Source organism: Natator depressus, chromosome 15 (assembly GCF_965152275.1).
Source record: "Natator depressus isolate rNatDep1 chromosome 15, rNatDep2.hap1, whole genome shotgun sequence".
Lineage (NCBI taxonomy): Eukaryota > Metazoa > Chordata > Testudines > Cheloniidae > Natator > Natator depressus.
The window spans coordinates 27,190,587-27,208,293 of NC_134248.1; the positions used below are offsets into that span (position 1 = coordinate 27,190,587).

Genomic DNA, 17,707 nt, shown 5'->3' on the forward strand with positions numbered 1-17,707 from the left:
TGTTTGCGGGAAGCTTGGTTTTGGCAGCTGTACCTGCAGGAAAACTTGTCTGTCCATGGAGAGTCATGCAGAGTAAGAAGCTTGCTCTTGTTTTGTGGGGGGCTGGTGCACGGGGGTTTAGTTGGGGTGTCAGTGTAATTACTTCCCTTTTACACTCCCCTGTGAGCCTGCCATACAGCAAGCCAAGTGTTTGTTCTGTACCTGGACTTCTGCAGAATGTTATTGATTCTCTCCACCCCTGGCTTTATTGGCTCATCCTCTTGAGAACTAACATCTTAAACTAAAGTGAAACCCTGCTTGGCTGTTACACCTGGGTAAAATGAAACTGTATATGCTTAGGGCAGTGAAGGAATTGAAAGCAGCAGTGTGAACAAGGAGCCCTGGAATGCTCAACGTGCTTGTAAAACACAGACTAATTTAGCTTTCCAGCACTCCCTTGGGACTCATAATTATTACTCCATCTTACAGATGGGGTAACTGAGGCACCGTGCTGCTAAGCGACCCATCCAAGGCCACACACAATTATGGTAGAGCCAAGAATCAAACCCAGGAATCCTGATTCCCAGTCCCTTTACTAACCTCGAGCTGATGGGTGCCTGGCTCCTGGTGTTTAAAAAAACAAAGCTTTCCTTTGAGAGACAAGGTGGGTGAGATAACACCTTTCATTGCACCAGCTGGTGGTGGAAGAGACAAGCTTTCCAGCTACACAGAGCCTTCTTCAGGGCTCGGAAAGATACTCTAAGCGTCAAAGCTAAATGCAAGGTGGAAAAGATGGTTGAGCGTAAGGGACCATTCAAGGTGAAGTGGCCCATCAACGAGGGGGTGGGGAGGCGGGTAGTGAGTTAAGGATTCTTGTAATAAGCCATAAATCCAGACGCTATATGGCTCATTACAACAGTCATAAAGACATGAGTAATGGTTTATTACAGGTTTCAGAGTAGCCGCTGTGTTAGTCTGTATTTGCAAAAGAAAAGGAGTACTTGTGGCACCTTAGAGACTCACAAATTTATTTGCGCATAAGCTTTCGTGAGCTACAGCTCACTTCATCGGATGCATTCAGATTGCATACAGCAATCTCTTGCTCACTAGGTCCCCTCCTTTCTCTGTCCTATGACTGCAGGGGTGTTGATGGGCCTTGAACGGTCCCATATGCTAAACAATCTATTTCCCACCTTGTGTTTAGCTGTGACCCTCTGAGCATCTTTCCCAGTCCTGAATAGCTTGAAAGCTTCTCTCACCACCAGGATTTGGTCCAGTAAAAGGCATTACCTTACCTGCCTTGTCTCTCATGTCCTGAGACCAGCACAGGTACAATACCGCCCAAAGCTTCCCTGTGTCACCCTTGGAGTAAGCTGCTGTGGAAGTGGCAAGCACTATGCGCCACTCTGAAATTTTTATCCACTTATATTTTTGAGGTTGACTGGCTTTTGGGGGGGGGGGGGGGGATTGTGTGTTGTGTGTTTTTTTTTTTTTTTTTCCCCTATCCCCCAAGGCACATGGCTACACATACTGATAAATCTTCACTTTAATTTTTGTCTGAGCAGGAAAACTTCTATTAAATCTTCCAGTGGACCTGGAAGCATGGTACTCAATTCAGTCCCAACTATGTGCTTAAACAGTATGTAACGTGGGCTTGAATTGATTTGCTACCTGTAGCAGAGAATCGTGGCTTATTGTTACTTGATGGTGTAGGGCCTGGTTCTGGTCTCTCCCCTTTGTCCCTAGGGTGGCTGCTGCTGCATCCCCAGAATACCGGACGTTCCGGTGCTTCCGGGAACAAATGGCACGGGACCTCCCCTGCCAGCGTGACCTCACCCCTGCCAGTGTGACCTTGCAGAGGGGTGTACTCTTCATAATGGGGTCAGCCATTCTTGATACTGGACAAAACCATGTCCCATTTTGTCTCGGTACCGGACAGGGGACAAAGCCATAGTTAAAGAGGACTCTCCAATATAAAACTGGACAAATAGCCTGCCTAGCTTTACCCTAGTGCAATTCCATGGATCTCCCAGGCATTACTCATCTCCGGCAGATTCAAGCCCTTTTTAAAATTGATTCCCACAGCTTGTGCGCAGCTAAGTACTTGGGGAAATTTCACCCTGAATTCGTGAGAGTTTGTCTGAATAAGGACTGGGAAATCCCTAGCTCTCACAGAGGTGTAAATGTGGAGTGACTGGCCTGATATCCGTGCAGTTCAGTCAGCATAGAACTATTGTGAGATAAGAATTGGGTCCTGAATGAGGACTTCAGGATTTGGCCCTGTGTATATGTTGTACAGCCTCACTGAAATGCAGCCACTCCTCAGGTGGAGGGCAGCACATCACACAGCAGTCATGAGAGGGGAAAGTGTCATAGGATTTGTCATGTGGGTGGGGCCTTGGCTTTTATAAGGTGTCATCCCCAAACCACCAACAGCCTCCCCCCCGCCAGTGACCTGGATGGTACTTGATCGTTTGAGCCTGTTCTTCCAGGGACTCCAATGCTCTGTCATACAGCTGCTCCAGCGCAAACCCCTGTGACTTGGACTCGTGCAAACTGCAGGGCACGGGGGCCAGGTGGGGCTGCACTAGGGGCTTGATCTGGTGCACTCCACTGGTGCCTGAAGTCCCTGTATTGACAAGGTCTGAACTCTCCAGCCTGGTATTTCCATCACTGAACCACCCTCTGCTGGCCTGTCAAGCAGACAGAGCCCCCAACCTGCCCCGAGAGAACCCCTCATGCAGCCTTTCTTCCTTTGTCTTTGCAGGGCACCTGAATCGCTCCAGCCACTGCAATGAATGGCCAGACTATCCCAGCAAGCACTCCCGGGCATCCCCAGGGCTGGAATGAGTTCTGCGAGCTGCACGCCATCACCACGGCCAAGGAGCTCGCCAAGAAGTACCTGCTGTTTGCCACTGAGAACCCCCACCATGACTTCCTGGCAGCCGAGAACTTCTCGGTGCAGTTCACAGACCTCTTCCAGCAGTACTTCTGCAACGAGGTGAAGGAAGGCTTCGCCATGAACCAGTTCAGGGCCCTGCCCTTCAGCAGGGTGCGGGACTACAGGGAGACCAGCAAGAGGCACGGGGATGCCTCTTCGGGGCCAGTCATGGCCAAGGTGGAGGCGGAGCTGACTGCCCACTCCGAGGCTGACAGAGCTGCTGACGCTAACCCCCGGAGCCTGCCCAAGTCGTGGAGCTCTGAGGAGCTGATGGGGGCAGCCTCCCCTCTGGCTGCCAGGAGACACTTCTCCCTCACCCGGTTGCGGAGGAGCTGGCGCAAGTTCTTGCGCAGGAGATCCTCCGAGGCCATCCCGGGAGAGGGGGAGGCACCAGAGCCTGCTCTCAAGCCTGGACTGCCCAAAAAGATCCTGCCGTGGACCCTGTCCCGAGATCAGGCTCACGAGGTGTGCAAGGAGGGTCTCTTAAAATACGGCATGGTAGATGAAACCACTATGGACAGTGGGACACGCTGGCAGCGGTGCCGATTGGTTCTGCGGAAGGCAGGGATGTCAGACAATGAAGAATATGTCTTGGAGCTGTTTGATCCCCCCAAGGTAAGCGGCCTGAGGTCTCTCAAATCCCCCCCCCCTCCCCTTTTCCTGCTGGTCACGTCTCTTCATTGCCTCATGCATTACTGTACTGTTCAATGCACCTCTCCGCTTTAACAAGGAGGTGCGGCCCAGGGCTGGGGAGAACTAGAGCAGTGGTTCTCAACCAGGGATATGCATACCTCTGGCGGTAGGTAGAGGTCTTCCAGGGGGTATATCGACTAATCTGGTTTTACAACAGGCTACATAAAAAGCCCTAGCGAAGTCAGTACAAACTAAAATTTCATACAGACAATGACTTGTTTATACTGCTCTATGTACTACGTGCTGAAATGTAAGTACCATATTTATATTCCAATTGATTTATATGGTAAAAATAAGAAAGGAAGCAATTTTACAGTAATAGTGTGCTGTGACACTTGTTTTGTATTTTTATCTGATTTTTGTAAGCAGGTAGTTTTTAAAGTGAGGTGAAACTTGGGGGTACGCAAGACAAATTAGACTCCTGAAAGGGGTACTGTAGTCAGGAAAGGTTGAGCGCCACTGGGCTAGAGAATGGGCTGGATTTGCATGGTGGGATCTGTGGTTACTCCTTTTGTCTTGGAGAGGAATGGGCCAGTTCCTCAGCTGGTGCAAGTTGGTCTGGCCGGACATGTCCCTAGCCTTCATTTTAGAACTCAATGGCTCGTTTGTGAGCTATGGTTCCACTTTTTCCCCACTGGAGAAGCCAGATTAGGTCTGATTTGAGGAAGTGGCCTTTGCTTCTTGGTGCCTATATCCCCGTAAAGTGTAGGGTGGAATTCCCCTGCACAGAAAGCAGTGGCTCCCCCCTTACGCAGCTGTTACTGAAAGAACCTCACAATGGAGACAAGGAACAGGCCACCTAGGGAGGTTGGGGAATCCCCATCGTTGGTGATTTTAAAGAACGGGATAGACAAACACCTGTTGGCATTAATGTTTACTTGCGGTGGGGTGGACTAAATCAGTGTTTCTCAATCACTGGTCCGTGAGATCTCCCTGATGGTGTTTGGGAAGGATGTTTGGTATCAAAAAGGTATAGAAACACTGGACTAGGTGACCTCTTGGGCTAGAAGGAACCTCTACATTTCTGTGATGTTTCTTTTCCTCTGCAAGTTCAGGATGGGATCTTCAAATGGCCTAAATCTGCCTGGCTGTTTTTTTTTTTTACTTGCATCATGGTTTTATTTAAAAAAAAAAAACAAAAACCCAAAATGTGAATCAGCTTCAAGTTATAAACGTTTCTAGTGATTGGCTCTGTGAGAGTGAATTGTGTGTTCGTTCCAGGAATTCCTTGGCATATTTCCCTTGGGCAGAGATATTCATCGCTTTCCCATTATGAGCATTGTCTGAATGGAGACTGAACCGCCAGTGGATTCAGATGCGGGGAGGGGTTGTGAACCTCTTTGCAAAAATATGGAGTTGAAATTAGTTTCCAGCTATGGCAGAAAGGGACTTTGGAAATAAGCGAAGGAGCCATGTGCATGAATGTTTTATTACTTGATTACAATAGTAAAAAGCTGCACTTCAATGGTTTTATTTTTGTTAACGGAGGAGTACAGCATTAATGTTTAAACCTTGATTGAGCCTCAGATTAATGAAGGATCACCTGTCCTGGGTCTGATCCTGCCTCCAGTGACATCCGTGGGAGCTGGATTGGGCCCTTGGCACTGCTCTGAAAGTGAAACTTTACCACACTTAGACTTGGTGCCCTACATATTCAGAACTAACTTTTGCAGCTTTGATGACTAGGTGAGAGTCCTATGATTCTAGTCGGAGAGTTTCCCTTTCACTTCTGCTTCAGGCTTTAACAAGATTAGCTTTGTTGTGAAACTTGCTTTGAGTGCCCTGTGATTTGGACTCTGGTGCTTAGAATGGTTGGAGATCTAAGCTGTCAGCTGTCTGAGCTTTCAGTTGGGATTCTGTTGGGATTCTGTTCTAGCACCCTGGGGAAGAGGCAGGGAGTGGGAAGGAAGAGCTAGAAGGAAATTCTTGGCTGTGTTACTAAATGCCCTTTGCATCTCATCCAGAGCCTCCAAAGCTGGGTGAGTGTTACGAGCCCTGTTTTCCCAATGGGGGACCGAGGCATGGAGGGGTTAGGTGATGTGTCCAAGATTATGCAGGGAATCGGTGGCAGAGCCAGGAACAGAGCCCAGGGGCCAGATTCTGCTCTTTTCCTGGGGAGACCCCATTAACTTCAAGAAGTGACTGACTGGTGCGATTGGTGAATTGGGCCTGGAGAGTCCACCTGCCTGGGTTCTTATGAGGCCCTTATGACTGTAGTAGCCGAGTGTGAATTCTTTCCTCCTGGCCCCCCGGCACAAGACTGGGCCTGTCCTTGCTTGGGTATATTCAGTGCTATAGGGTGTGGGCCCCGCTGTGGCCAGGAGGTAGGAGTACTCCTCTGTAACATAGGGGCTGCAAGAGCATTCGCACATAGCCCCCTGCCCTGCTCCCTGGCAGGAGAGGATTATGCTCCCTTTCAAGCCCAGCTGCAAGGTTACACGTTCACAAGGCCCAGGCCATCCTGGGATGTGCCCACGCTGCATCAGCGCAGCCAGACTTGCAGCACCCAAGAGTGCAGTCCGGCCCTTGCTGCGCAGTCAAGCGAGAGGTGCCCCGGGGTGCCTGGGAGAACATCTGCTGCTTCCTGGGTGCAAGGGCACAGGCTGCTCTGTATCAAGGACCTGAATTGGCCGTTCCTATGCAGGCAGGTGACCCCCTGAAGCGACAGGGAGCTTTTCTTGGAGGAGTCTGACAGGAATGGGCCTAATTCAGCCAGAGTTGATCCCTGTGCAACTCTCCTGAGTCAGTGGGCTTCCTCCCTGGGACAGAACTGCAGGGGAAAGCCCCTGGAGTCTTTGTTTAGCTTAGTAGAGACGCTTAACGCAACCCTGTATCTCTGTACTCACATGGGATCCTTTATTCCCCACCAGGGCTGTTACAATAAATAGCTATCGGTGTTTAGTAAACCTATGTCAGAGAAAATAAAACCTCTTTCTGTCTCAGACTTCCTTGAGAGCCCCTTCTCTGGGCTAAATCACAGGGCTATTTTATTATCTTCTGATTTCCCTGTTGGGTCTTTGGCCACAGCCTGTGAAAACCTTGGCTCGTTCCTCATGTTGAAAGTGCTGGTGGTTGTTCTTTTGACAGCACCCCAAAGTGTAACACATGCTTCTATTGAAGAGCGGGTAGTCTAAGACTTAGATACAACACCCCACAGGAGGAGAAACAAAGAGAAGATGGAGGGTTGGAGAGAGGTTTCAGAAATGTACAGCACCTAGCGCAGGGAGACCTGATCCCAGCTTGTGGCCCTTAGGTGCCCCCACAGTGCAGATAATTCATATATCAGTTGGGTACTGACTGGGCACATCTCCTTGGTTTTCAGTGTTGGTTCCTGTACGTGTCTTGGGAGACGGGAGTTTGTAGGAGGGCCTGGACTGGGGGGAGGATTGAGGCTTGGGTAGCTGCTCTGTGCACACCTGTGATACAGAGAAGGGAGGGAAGTGAAGGGATATGAAGGCTGGTGACTCGGCTGATGCCGGCTGGGAAATGCAGACCTTACTGGGAAGGGCTGATTGGCCATGAAGGGTGAGCCCAAGAGCAGCTGTGTCCAGCAGAGAAATCGGATCATTGAATGTCGCTAGAAAGGTGAACGTGGGACAGGTGCCTGCACAATGGACTGATGTCTCTGCAGGGCTGGCTGCCTTGGAGGGGAGGACTTTGATTGTTGACAAGAGCGTTTGGAGGGTTTGATGGGTCTGCACGGCCCGCTTTGGGGAGAGGTGGCCATGTAAAGATCGGTTCTAAGGAACCCAGGCAAAAAGGTCCCCAGGAAAACCCCTGTGTAGGGGTAGCTGGTGTAGGATTTGATATTGACAAATGAAGAAACGGGAATGGAGGGATCCATGGTTGGCTTGTCTGCTTGAAGCACTGAATATCCAGAATTGGGGAAATTGGGTCTAGTTTGCTGGAAAGCTGGTCAGATTAATAAGAACTGATGGCCCATGGCCAATGAGCTCCAGTCTGTCGGGGGGGAAACGAGTCTGCAGCCCCTAAAACCCATCCCAACTGGCCCCTGTTGTTGGCAGCCTTGGAAGAGAGAAATAAACTCCTTGGGGTTCTAGATGCAGCTGTTTCAGCTCAGAGTTAGGAATAGGGTGACCATACATCCCATTTTGGCCAGGACAGTCCCGCTTTTCAGTTCTGTCCTGGCCGTCCCTACTTTTTTGCCAAAACTGGACATTTGTCCCGGCCGCGAGGCAGAGTGGTGTGTCAGCCGAAGGCAATGCTGCCTGCCAGCAACAACGGAGAAATTTGCTGCTGCCTTCAGAGCTGACCCCCCCCCCCCCCCCGCAGGGCGTGGAGTTCAGCCCCAGCCCAGGGTGGCACAGGGTTCTGGGGGTCAGCCCCAGCCCCAGGCAGTGTGGGGAGAGCAGTTTTGGTGAGCCCTGGGCCGTCCCGTTTTACTTTAAGAAATATGGTCACCATAGGGATGGTGCCAGGATGGCTTGGGAGAAAGAGAGAATCTGCTTGTTATGCCTTTAAAGGTGACCAGCAAAGAGAAAAGGCCCTTTCTGAAGACTTTATGGTGGGGACAGAGGTCCTGGTAGTGGTAAATGTCTTTATTTATTTTAATGAGGTGTTTATATTAGAACTTCAGATCTTGTCTACTTTGGAAGTCTAGGATTAGAGAACTAGTGGAAAGTTGAGTAATTTTTTGGGGGGGGAAGGGGGGATTTTTAGTCAGACTGTTTAGAAGTAAGTTCTGAAATGGTTTTTTTTTGGGGGGGGGGGGGAGGCTAATGTCCCATTTAACTTCAAATACTAATTAACATTCTGGAAAAGGGAAGTCTTGGTTAAAGGTTCCAGAACCTTGTCTCTGAATGGTTCTCTAGGGCACAGTGCATCTGTCCAGATCCACGACAGCCTCCAGCAAAACCAGAGCAGAGTAGACTTGAAATTCCTGATATTTCTAAATTTAAATAACAGGCAAATTCCCCTTCTTTCTCCTCCCCCCCCCCAAAAAAAAAACCTTTTAAAAATGAAAAATCGAGCTGCCTTTCTGTATTGCTGTGAAGTGCAATTAAAAAAAAGAAAAAGACAAAAGCTCAATTAGAAAAGGCTTTGCAGTTTGCCTTCTGTGTTGCTTTTCTAAATGACTGCTGGTCCCTTGAAATGAGCACCCTTCTCATATCCCTGGAGCTACCAGCTGTCCGTTTCCTCCAGTCCCCGTGGAAATGAGCAGTGTTTCGGGTCTACGCATAGTACAACACAGACCACAAATGGAAAGAGCAGTCTGCACCCTTACATGTTTGTGGTGGCGCCGGGGTTGCACGTATTGGTTTCCCTTTTCACAGCTCCCCATGAAATTGGTTTCAGTAACGGGTAAATTTGCAACAGATTTACACCACCTTCCAGTTTCCATTGAGTCTTTCTGCACATGTGCACGCTCACAAAGAAACTGAAATGCCTTCTGTATGGGCTGTCTAGCTACACTCCTTATCCAGCAATCGTCCTCACGCGGACTCTGTCCTCAGACGGTTTTAGGCACAAAGGGCTCGGTCCTGCTCCCATCAAGTCAATAATGGCACTTCCATTGGGCCAAATTCACCCTGGGTGTAACTCCATGCGCTACACCGGAAGTACTCCAGAAACTAATTTGACTGCAACAGAAGCAGAATCTGGCCCAATAATATTTGATTTGGGGGTTAATTTTAGTGTCCCCCCTCTTCCCAGCAACGAGAACAGGCCTAGCATTTAGCCGTATTCCCAGAGCCGCAGGCTGGCACCGAGACCCCGTATTCCCAGAGCCGCAGGCTGGCACCGAGACCCCAACACGCAGTGCTCAGCCAAAATGCTTCATGAAGCATCGTTACAGCTGAGCTCTGTGCAGAGCATCTCACGCCAATCCAGATTCACCTGAGGGTCCAAACTCCGAAGGAAACTCTGGGCAGCAGCAGTGACCCTCAGTGGAGCTGGGATGAGGGGGAACTCCACTCATGTAAGCCACACGAATGGGGCCTTCTGATCTGCAGCATGGTTAGTTATTTTAACTGAGCAGCAGCCCTGAATTCTGGCCCCCGGACGAGTCAGATTGAAAGAAGAAGCAAACAGACTTTGCCTCCAGTTCCCTCCTTTTTCTGCTCACTCTCAGTGCAGAGCGGGGAAGACGCTCCACCCAAGCCCACGCCGATGTCTTTGCGACCAGAGTCTCTGTCTCTGAAGAGAAAAGAGGATTTCACAATTTCCCCCGATGGGGAGTTCTTCCTTTTCGCCGTTAGTCCTTGCAGCCAACTTGCGGAGCAGCACGTGACCTGGCACAAGGATGTGGTGATAAGCTCGAAAATCAGATCTAGTGGCAGGCAAATTGTGAGCTCTCAATACTTGGTTTGTGTTTGCTGTCGGCGCTACACAACCATCAACTTGTGCTAGCTGGCGAAGCAAGATCCATCTGCTAAACTGTACAGCTGCAGTGACGTGACCGGGAAGCAGTTGGGCAAGGCAAAAGAACTCTGGAGCTCCGGGATATCAGGCTGTATATCTCTGGTCAGCTTTTAGAGGTCTCTGGGGTAAATTCATTGCTAGGGCAAGTGGGCGCAACTTGGTTGCAGCCAAGAGAATGGCATCTGCTGCAAGTCAGTGGTGAATTTAGCCTTCCCTGTTTCAGTTAAAGAGCGGCTGAAGTCTGCAGCATTCTTGGGTGGGATTGGGGACAATCATTTCAACAGGGCCTTTCATCCCAAAGCTGACCTGAGTCTTTCTGTTTTTACAAACACAGGAATTGCTTCATCTTCCCACTGAAGTGCAGCCCCCTCTGGGGTGGCTCACAGCAGATGTTTAGGCACATACAGCAATGCTACACAGATTGTTTTGGGATCAGAACTGAAGAATACCACCATGTTCAAGGGGAAAGTGAAATTAGCCCAGACAGGACACCAAGATACCTTTTTTTTTTTTTTTTTTTTCTCATGCTGCTTTCTTGTCAGTTTATACTTTTCAGTCCCGCCTGTGGCCAGTGGCTCTCATTAACCTGTTGTGTTTCCAAATAGTCTTTGTCTTTTCAAAGCAAAGCGCAGCCTGGCTCGCAATCTGAAAGCAACTGTAGTAACCATGTGCATTTTTCCTGCCTTAGCAATCCCTGACCCAGTTAAATCTTAAATGCCATTTTTGGTTTTGTACTTGATGTCTTGGCAATTATTTCCTTCATTACAAAGGAACAGCCAAAAACTGCAAATGCCTGCCGAGGCTGATAGGACAATAAACACAAACAAGTAGGGGTGTCCTCAACAGAATAATGCCCGCTCCTCCTTTGAGCTCCTGTTTGCAGACCCTTGTCTCTCTGGGTCCTGATCCATGAGGAGGGATCCTAGGAGCTCCAGTAATACAAATAGTAAATAACAATAATATTCAAGTTTCAGAGTAGCAGTCGTGTTAGTCTGTATTCGCAAAAAGAAAAGGAGGACTTGTGGCACCTTAGAGACTAACCAATTTATTTGAGCATAAGCTTTCGTGAGCTACAGCTCGCTTCATCGGATGCATTCAGTGGAAAATACAGTGGGGAGCTTTATATACATAGAGAACATGAAACAATGTGTGTTACCATACACACTGTAATGAGAGTGATCAGGTAAGGTGAGCTATTACCAGGAGGGGAGTTGCGGGGGGGCGGGGGGGCCTTTTGTAGTGATAATCGAGGTGGGCCATTTCCAGCAGTTGACAAGAACATCTGAGGAACAGTGGGGGGTGGAGGGGGGAATAAACATGGGGAAATAGTTTTACTTTGTGTAATGACCCATCCACTCCCAGTCTTTATTCAAGCCTAAGTTAATTGTATCCAGTTTGCAAATTAATTCCAATTCAGCAGTCTTTTGTTGGAGTCTGTTTTTGAGGGTTTTTTTTGTTGAATTGCAACTTTTGGGTCTGTAATCGAGTGACCAGAGAGATTGAAGTGTTCTCCGACTGGTTTTTGAATGTTATAATTCTTGACGTCTGATTTGTGACCATTTATTCTTTTATGTAGAGACTGTCCAGTTTGGCCAATGTACATGGAATTTAACCAGTTCAGAGTCTTATTTGTTCGGGTGTTTGGTTTTTTGTTTGTATGTTTTGTTTTTTTTTCTTCTATATTTAGATCTAAAGTCTGTGGTGGTGGCACAGACGCTGGTGTTACACATCAGGCCTGAGTCTGATCCTGATGCTAAACGAATGTAAATCAGGAGTAACCCTGGAGAAGTCAGTAGAGTTACACCAAGGTAAACTGGTGTAAGAGAGGAAAATCAGGCGTGCTGGGTGCAGATTAGTCAGGAAACTGGTACAAGTGGCAAGGGGCCTGGCACATCTACCCAAACGTGTGAACACCTTCTGGCCACGATCTCTCTCTGCATGCCGCATTCATTTTGCACACTCACTGAATGCTAAATCGGTGCAAGCTACTAGTTATCACACCAAGTTTCTAATCTGTTTGTGTCCAGTGTGGCATTTATTCTTCTGTTTACATCACTACTAAAGGATCAGTCCTGCAAGCACTTACACAAGTAACTTTACTCAGCAGAGTAGCCCTATTTAGTTCAGTGGACCTAATTACATGAGTAAATGACTTATACATAAATGTTTTCAGGGATGAGATCCTAAATGTGGCCCTTCATGTCTAAATTAAAGGGAACGCCCTGATGTGATTTACACCAGTATAAATCTGGAGTAATTCCCAGTGACTTCAGTTGAATTGCTCTCCGTGTGTGGAATCAGAATGTGGTCCAAACACAAATAATTTTGGCTTCAAATTTAAGTTGGGTTTTTGGTTTTTTATTGTTTTAAGTAAGAAAAAAGTGATGGTTAACAATCGGATATGAACTGAAATGCTTAACTGGTGTTTAAAACAATGGAAAACCTCTTTAAAACTTAAACTGCAGGTGGCAGCCTCAGAAACCCTAATTACAGTTGTCTGTTATTGGTTTATTAATACCAGAAAATGAAACTGATTGTAAACAGAAAGTGAAACCGATCAGTCTAGTTTCTCAGCCAGACTGAATAAAATGCAGAAAGAAAACAAACAGCAGAAATGGAGGGAAGTAAATTAGCTTTCGAATGTTTGCCCTGTTAAAGTAACTGAAGTTGTCATATGTAACAGAGAAGGGCGTCTCTTTCAAATTATGGGCCCAATCCTGAATCCTTTCTCAGGCCAAACGCCTGTTAAGTGGGTGGGATTCTGTTAGGTATGCGTACTCCCACAGTTCTGTGGAGCCACTCAGGATTTACGCTTTTTGTTCACAGTTTTTCAGTGGCAGTTTTGACTGAGGGAGGAATTCAGGTTTGGCCCTCCTGAGTCTTCTCTTAGTAGCAGCCCAGTATGATCAACCTCTGGCTCTCAAAAATCATGAGATGGAAAACAAACAGATGCACCTTTGGGTTCGTGTTCTCGTCCCTTGGGTTCCCAAGCCACTGGGGTCACACTTGGGTCCCATTTTCAAGCTTTTCTCTACCACCCCAAGGGCTAGAAACTTACTGGGTTTTTTTTTGTTTTTTTTGTTTTTTTTTGTGTGTGTGGTTTTTTTTTTTTTTTTAAATTGAAAGCTGAGATTCTCACCTAATCTCATGCCTCCAGGAGTTGAAGCTGTACGAATTGTGTGTGAGTGAGGCTAGGGTTGCTTCAAAGAGCTCAGATCTCGTTTCCTCCTGGGATGGGTTGGATGGCTGGGGCTGGCATTGCTTCTGGCAGCAGGGAAGCTGCAGAATTTGGCCTGCCATGCAGCGAAAGCCAGGACGCAGTGCCAAGGTCTGATCAGCCAGCCTCTCAAATGCTCTTTGACATCTCCCTGGCTGCTTTCCTAGGTGGTAGCCTGTAGGCACAGAGGGCTGGATGCTGGGCCAATAGAAGTCAAATGCAAAACTTCCGTGTGGTTTAATAGGGGAGGACTGGGCCCTTGAAACATGCAACCAGCCTAATTTCATGTGTCGGTAGGTGTTTGTTTTTCTCCCCTCCAGGTATTGGAACGTGGAATTTAAAGAGGATTAATAATTATCTAAAAAATATTGCATGTCTCGAAAGCTTCCAGGGACACTGACTAGGAATCCATTCAACTTGTATATACAAGCCTAGACTTAATAGAAGACCACAAGATAGGAATTGGATTTAAACTCAGTCTGAGTTGCCAGCTACATGGGTGGTTTCACCTCGTGAGCTATAAATAGATCAATGGCTCTGTATTTGCTGTGAGCCTTCTCCTTTAAACACTGCCGTGCTCTGATCACACAGGGTTTGGGTTGCTCTGTAGGGTTTGGTGTTTTTCTGGTTTTAATTTGAAATAGAGCACAACACATGTACAAAGAAGGTGCGAGTTCTGTCATTTGGCCCAGCTGGTTGTGGTTAGAGACAAACACCTGTTCTGAGGTTTGCGAATAAATACTCCTTAAACACGCTTTTCTGTGCAGAGGCAAAGCTGCAAATGTAAAATGTTGATCCCTCTTTTTTTGTGAAGCTGTGAAAACGCTGCAGGCTGAATCCTGATCTCATGTACTGAAATCACTGGAGGGTTACTCCAGATTTACATCCGTGTGGCTGGTGTAAACCCTGGCCTTGCATCACTCAAAAGAGGAGAACATTAAAATTCAGGTATTTTAATTAGCCACTCTCCAGTTGGGAAATACTTTGGGCCTGATTCTGTGGCTTATTCCGCTTAGGAGATGCAAAGAGAGTGCAGAGTGGGGCTCCCACTGGCATGGGGAGTTCCCAGTGGATGTAGAGCCAGCATAGCTGGTTTCTTCACCCCGGCTTCTCCACAATCCCCGGCATAGGAGGTGGGAAGGGGGATGCTGGAGCCTGCTCTCCTCCAGCAAACCCCAGTTGGTGGATGGTCCCGTGGGGATCATTACCAGCTAGTGAGGTTTAGAACAGCCTCCAAAATGCTCGATGTTCTGCAGAGCTGGTAGAGAGCCCCTCCCAAGCTGATTGCAGCATGCGTTCCTTGGAAGTACTGTTTTCCTCTGGGGATCCCAGCATTCATTGGGTTCACAGAACGAGCCTTTCTTGCAGTGATAAGAGCTCTTGTGGTTTTAGCATGGGTGGGATCCAAGGTACCAATCGGAGATCTTTAGCCAAGAGCTAGGGCGTTCTTCTGAGCGTTGCTGGGAATGCAGCTCTTATGGCCAGCCTCAGGGGACATGAACCTGGGCAAAAATAAAATAAACCTGAATGAATGTGAGGTTTGACTTTTTCTACCCTCCGTTGATGGTAATGTTGGCTAGGGAGATGTTCTGGGCTGGGAACGCGCTGTCTGCTGATCCAGGATCACTCCCTCAAGCGAGGTAAATGACACAGGTTCTGGGAGCGTAATGTTCCATGGAAGTTCACTTGAATTAGTTTCCCAGCCCTCCTTCTGACTCACTGTGCAAACTTCCCCCGGGCAAGTCACTTAACCTCCTTGAACCTCCATTTTCCCCAGAGCTCAGTGGGGTTAAGAAGAACTAATTAATAACAAACTATTGCTTATAATGTATTTTAAGATTATTTGATCAAAGGTGATATCAAGGCTCGATCCTGTAAGGAGTTAAACATCAAAGTCATTGAGGGTCAGCCCCTTCCAAGACACCTGCAGGATCAGTCCCTAATCAGAACTTTTCACAGTCACTGGAGGCTGGATTTTCAAAGAGATTTAGGCACCTTTCCAAATCTTGTCCTGGGTTGTTAGCCTCAGTGCTGTAGTTTCAGTCGATGTTTATAATTCCTTCTTTACCTGTCTACCGGATTCAGGCTGCCGATTCCCTTTCTTTTGGTTTTTATAGGTATAAAGAGATGTGTGTTTTTGTGGTTGGTTTTCCCCAAATCATGATTGTTTCATTGTTGTAAATGCACACGTCGCTTCACTTGCGTTGACATCACGCCCACGTGTTGTCCTGGCGTTACCACATGGCATCAGAGGGTCGCAGGGGGCTTGAAGATGCCCAGAGGGCTTGCAGAAATCAATAGCTGTAGCGACGCTTTCTCCGAGGCGGACACGTGTGTTTGCCAGTTTCCGGCTCGGAGTAAATTTTCGCAGGCATGTCCTAAACCCCATGAAAATTGGGATTTCTAATGGAAATGTCCACAGATGTTCGGGAAGGGAAGGGAGGGGAAATGGGGTTTTCATTTTCGCAGGTTTCATTACGGCATTTGTCATGATCATGCTCTCAGATGAGCCAAGATGTGTGTAAGCCGTGCTGCCTGAGCCATGCCTTCTGCTTAAGATGGGGTGAGGCTAAATCTTATCTCAGTTATGTTCTGAGCAAGGTTATTTTCAGCTTCCTTGGCTATCCGCCGAAGTATGCTTCTCAGACTTACAGCTGACTGAGCCAGCAGCTTTCCTACCCGGTTACGTACATAGACTTGAGCTATCTGGAGGAAGGATGGCCCAACGGTTATCATGCTGGCCTGGGACTTTGGAGACTTGGGTTTAATTCTCTGCTGTAACTTCGCCAAAGCGCTGATGTCTTTGTGCACTTCGGTTTCAGCCCTACCTCTTGGTATTGTGAGGGTGTATATATTAAAGGCACTTGGGTGCTAGGGTAATTAGAGGGGACATATGAGTATCGGAAATAGACGAAGCAAAGAGGCTTTATGTAGGGGCTTTGAACCTCCCCAGGGTGAAGCAGATAGTATCTTTCAGCGGCAGCCGTGGCTGTAACCAAGGGGGTGGGAAGCAGGCCGTTCAAGGAGTGGATACCTGTCTGATTCACTCAGGCTTTGCGTAGGGGATGGGGTAGCAGGGACACCATTTGGCCCTTTGTCGGTAATACACAAATCTTAACTGGTAACAGATAGGAGTAACTTCTTTGCAGTTGGTTTGGCTGGGGGATTCGTCGCTGACACAAAAGGCAGGCGGAGTGGCCTGCAAAGGCCTGCCTCCTGCTGAGAGCTAGTGGAGTTGGCAGAGGGCGATGAGGGTCGGTGAGCAGCCAGAGCACGGTAAATCCGTACGCGATGTGTTCGGGTTACTCCTCGATATAGCGCCTCAGGTCTGACGGCACTTCAGAGAGCACAGGGGAAGCCAGGCTCTGTGCCCTGGAAATGTAGGGTCTGTTTGCACTGCACCTGGAAGTGAGCCTCCTAGTCTGGGTGGGCGGACATGACCTAGTGTGCTAAAAATAGCAGTGTGGGCGTGACGGCTTGGGCCCACCTTGACCCCCTGAGTCTGAGCTTGGGTGGCTAGCCCAACTCTCCCAGGGCTGCAGGGTCTACACAGCTATTTCTAGTGCACTAGCTCAAGCCCTGCTAGTGCAAGTCTGTCCACTTGGGCAAGGAGGTTTGCTCCCATCCACACCCTTGTGGTCTGACTCCAGATCTACAGTGCCCAGGGCATCAGGCTAGGTGCGAGGCGGTGCAGAGACAGGGTTAGTGTGGATAGCAGCTTTGCAAAAGAAGTTTGTTAACCACAGATTCTTTTCTGTGTTCTTATCCCACTTTCATCACGGTTGTATCTGAGCCCCTTCCACCCAGCACCTGAGAGCAGCTCACAGCCATGAGATGCCTCGCAACCACTTGGTGGTTACCCCCATTTCATAGAGGGGGAAACCGAAACACAGAGAGGCAAAACAACCTGTCACCCAGGAAGACTGTGAAATGGAACCTGGCTGGCCTGACTATCAGGCCTGTGTGTTAGCCAGGAGCCCTCCCTTCTCTTGCCAGTGGCTTGGAAGGAGAAAGAGGGTGTTGGTCATTAGCAGGGCAGGGGCCAGTGTGGCGGGCACTCACGAAGGTGCAATGTAGATGAGTTATCACCTTGATTAGAAATGTTCGCTTAAAATCTTTTTTTCTCTGTGTGTCCCTGGTCCTGTATGAAATGTCAGCAGGGCACATTTTTCCATGTACAGCTTTTATGTGCATAAACCACATGGACAGTCTTGGCAATAGATCCCTTTGTCAGACACAGGGCTGTCTGTCTGGCCTGCCTGTCTGTGTCTAGTCCCTGGCATCTGAGCTTGTGTCTACCTTGTCGTGCCAATCCAGCTGAATTGCGTCTCATTGTGCAGTTACCAGTCTGATTATTTCAGATGTCGTGGTGGTTACTTAAAAAACGAGCTGATGTGGACTTAACCGCAAAGTCAGCTTTATGTACATGCTGGAAATCCCCACCCTGGTGTCTTTTGTGAATGGAAAAAGGCCATTCATTCACAGGGAGGAAGGGC

General features: G+C 48.3%; 1 protein-coding gene across 1 annotated transcript in view; it reads left to right on the forward strand.

Annotated features, from left to right (window-relative positions):
* The first annotated feature begins 1,752 nt into the window (after positions 1-1,752).
* Positions 1,753-17,707, forward strand: part of SH2B3 (SH2B adaptor protein 3) — an 81,385-nt gene continuing 65,430 nt past the window's right edge. Inside the window, exons 1-2 of the mRNA XM_074972800.1 lie at positions 1,753-1,860; positions 2,747-3,535. Of these exons, the coding sequence (XP_074828901.1) occupies positions 2,774-3,535 (762 nt within the window). The 5' untranslated portion in view covers positions 1,753-1,860; positions 2,747-2,773. The remainder of the gene's footprint in view (positions 1,861-2,746; positions 3,536-17,707) is intronic.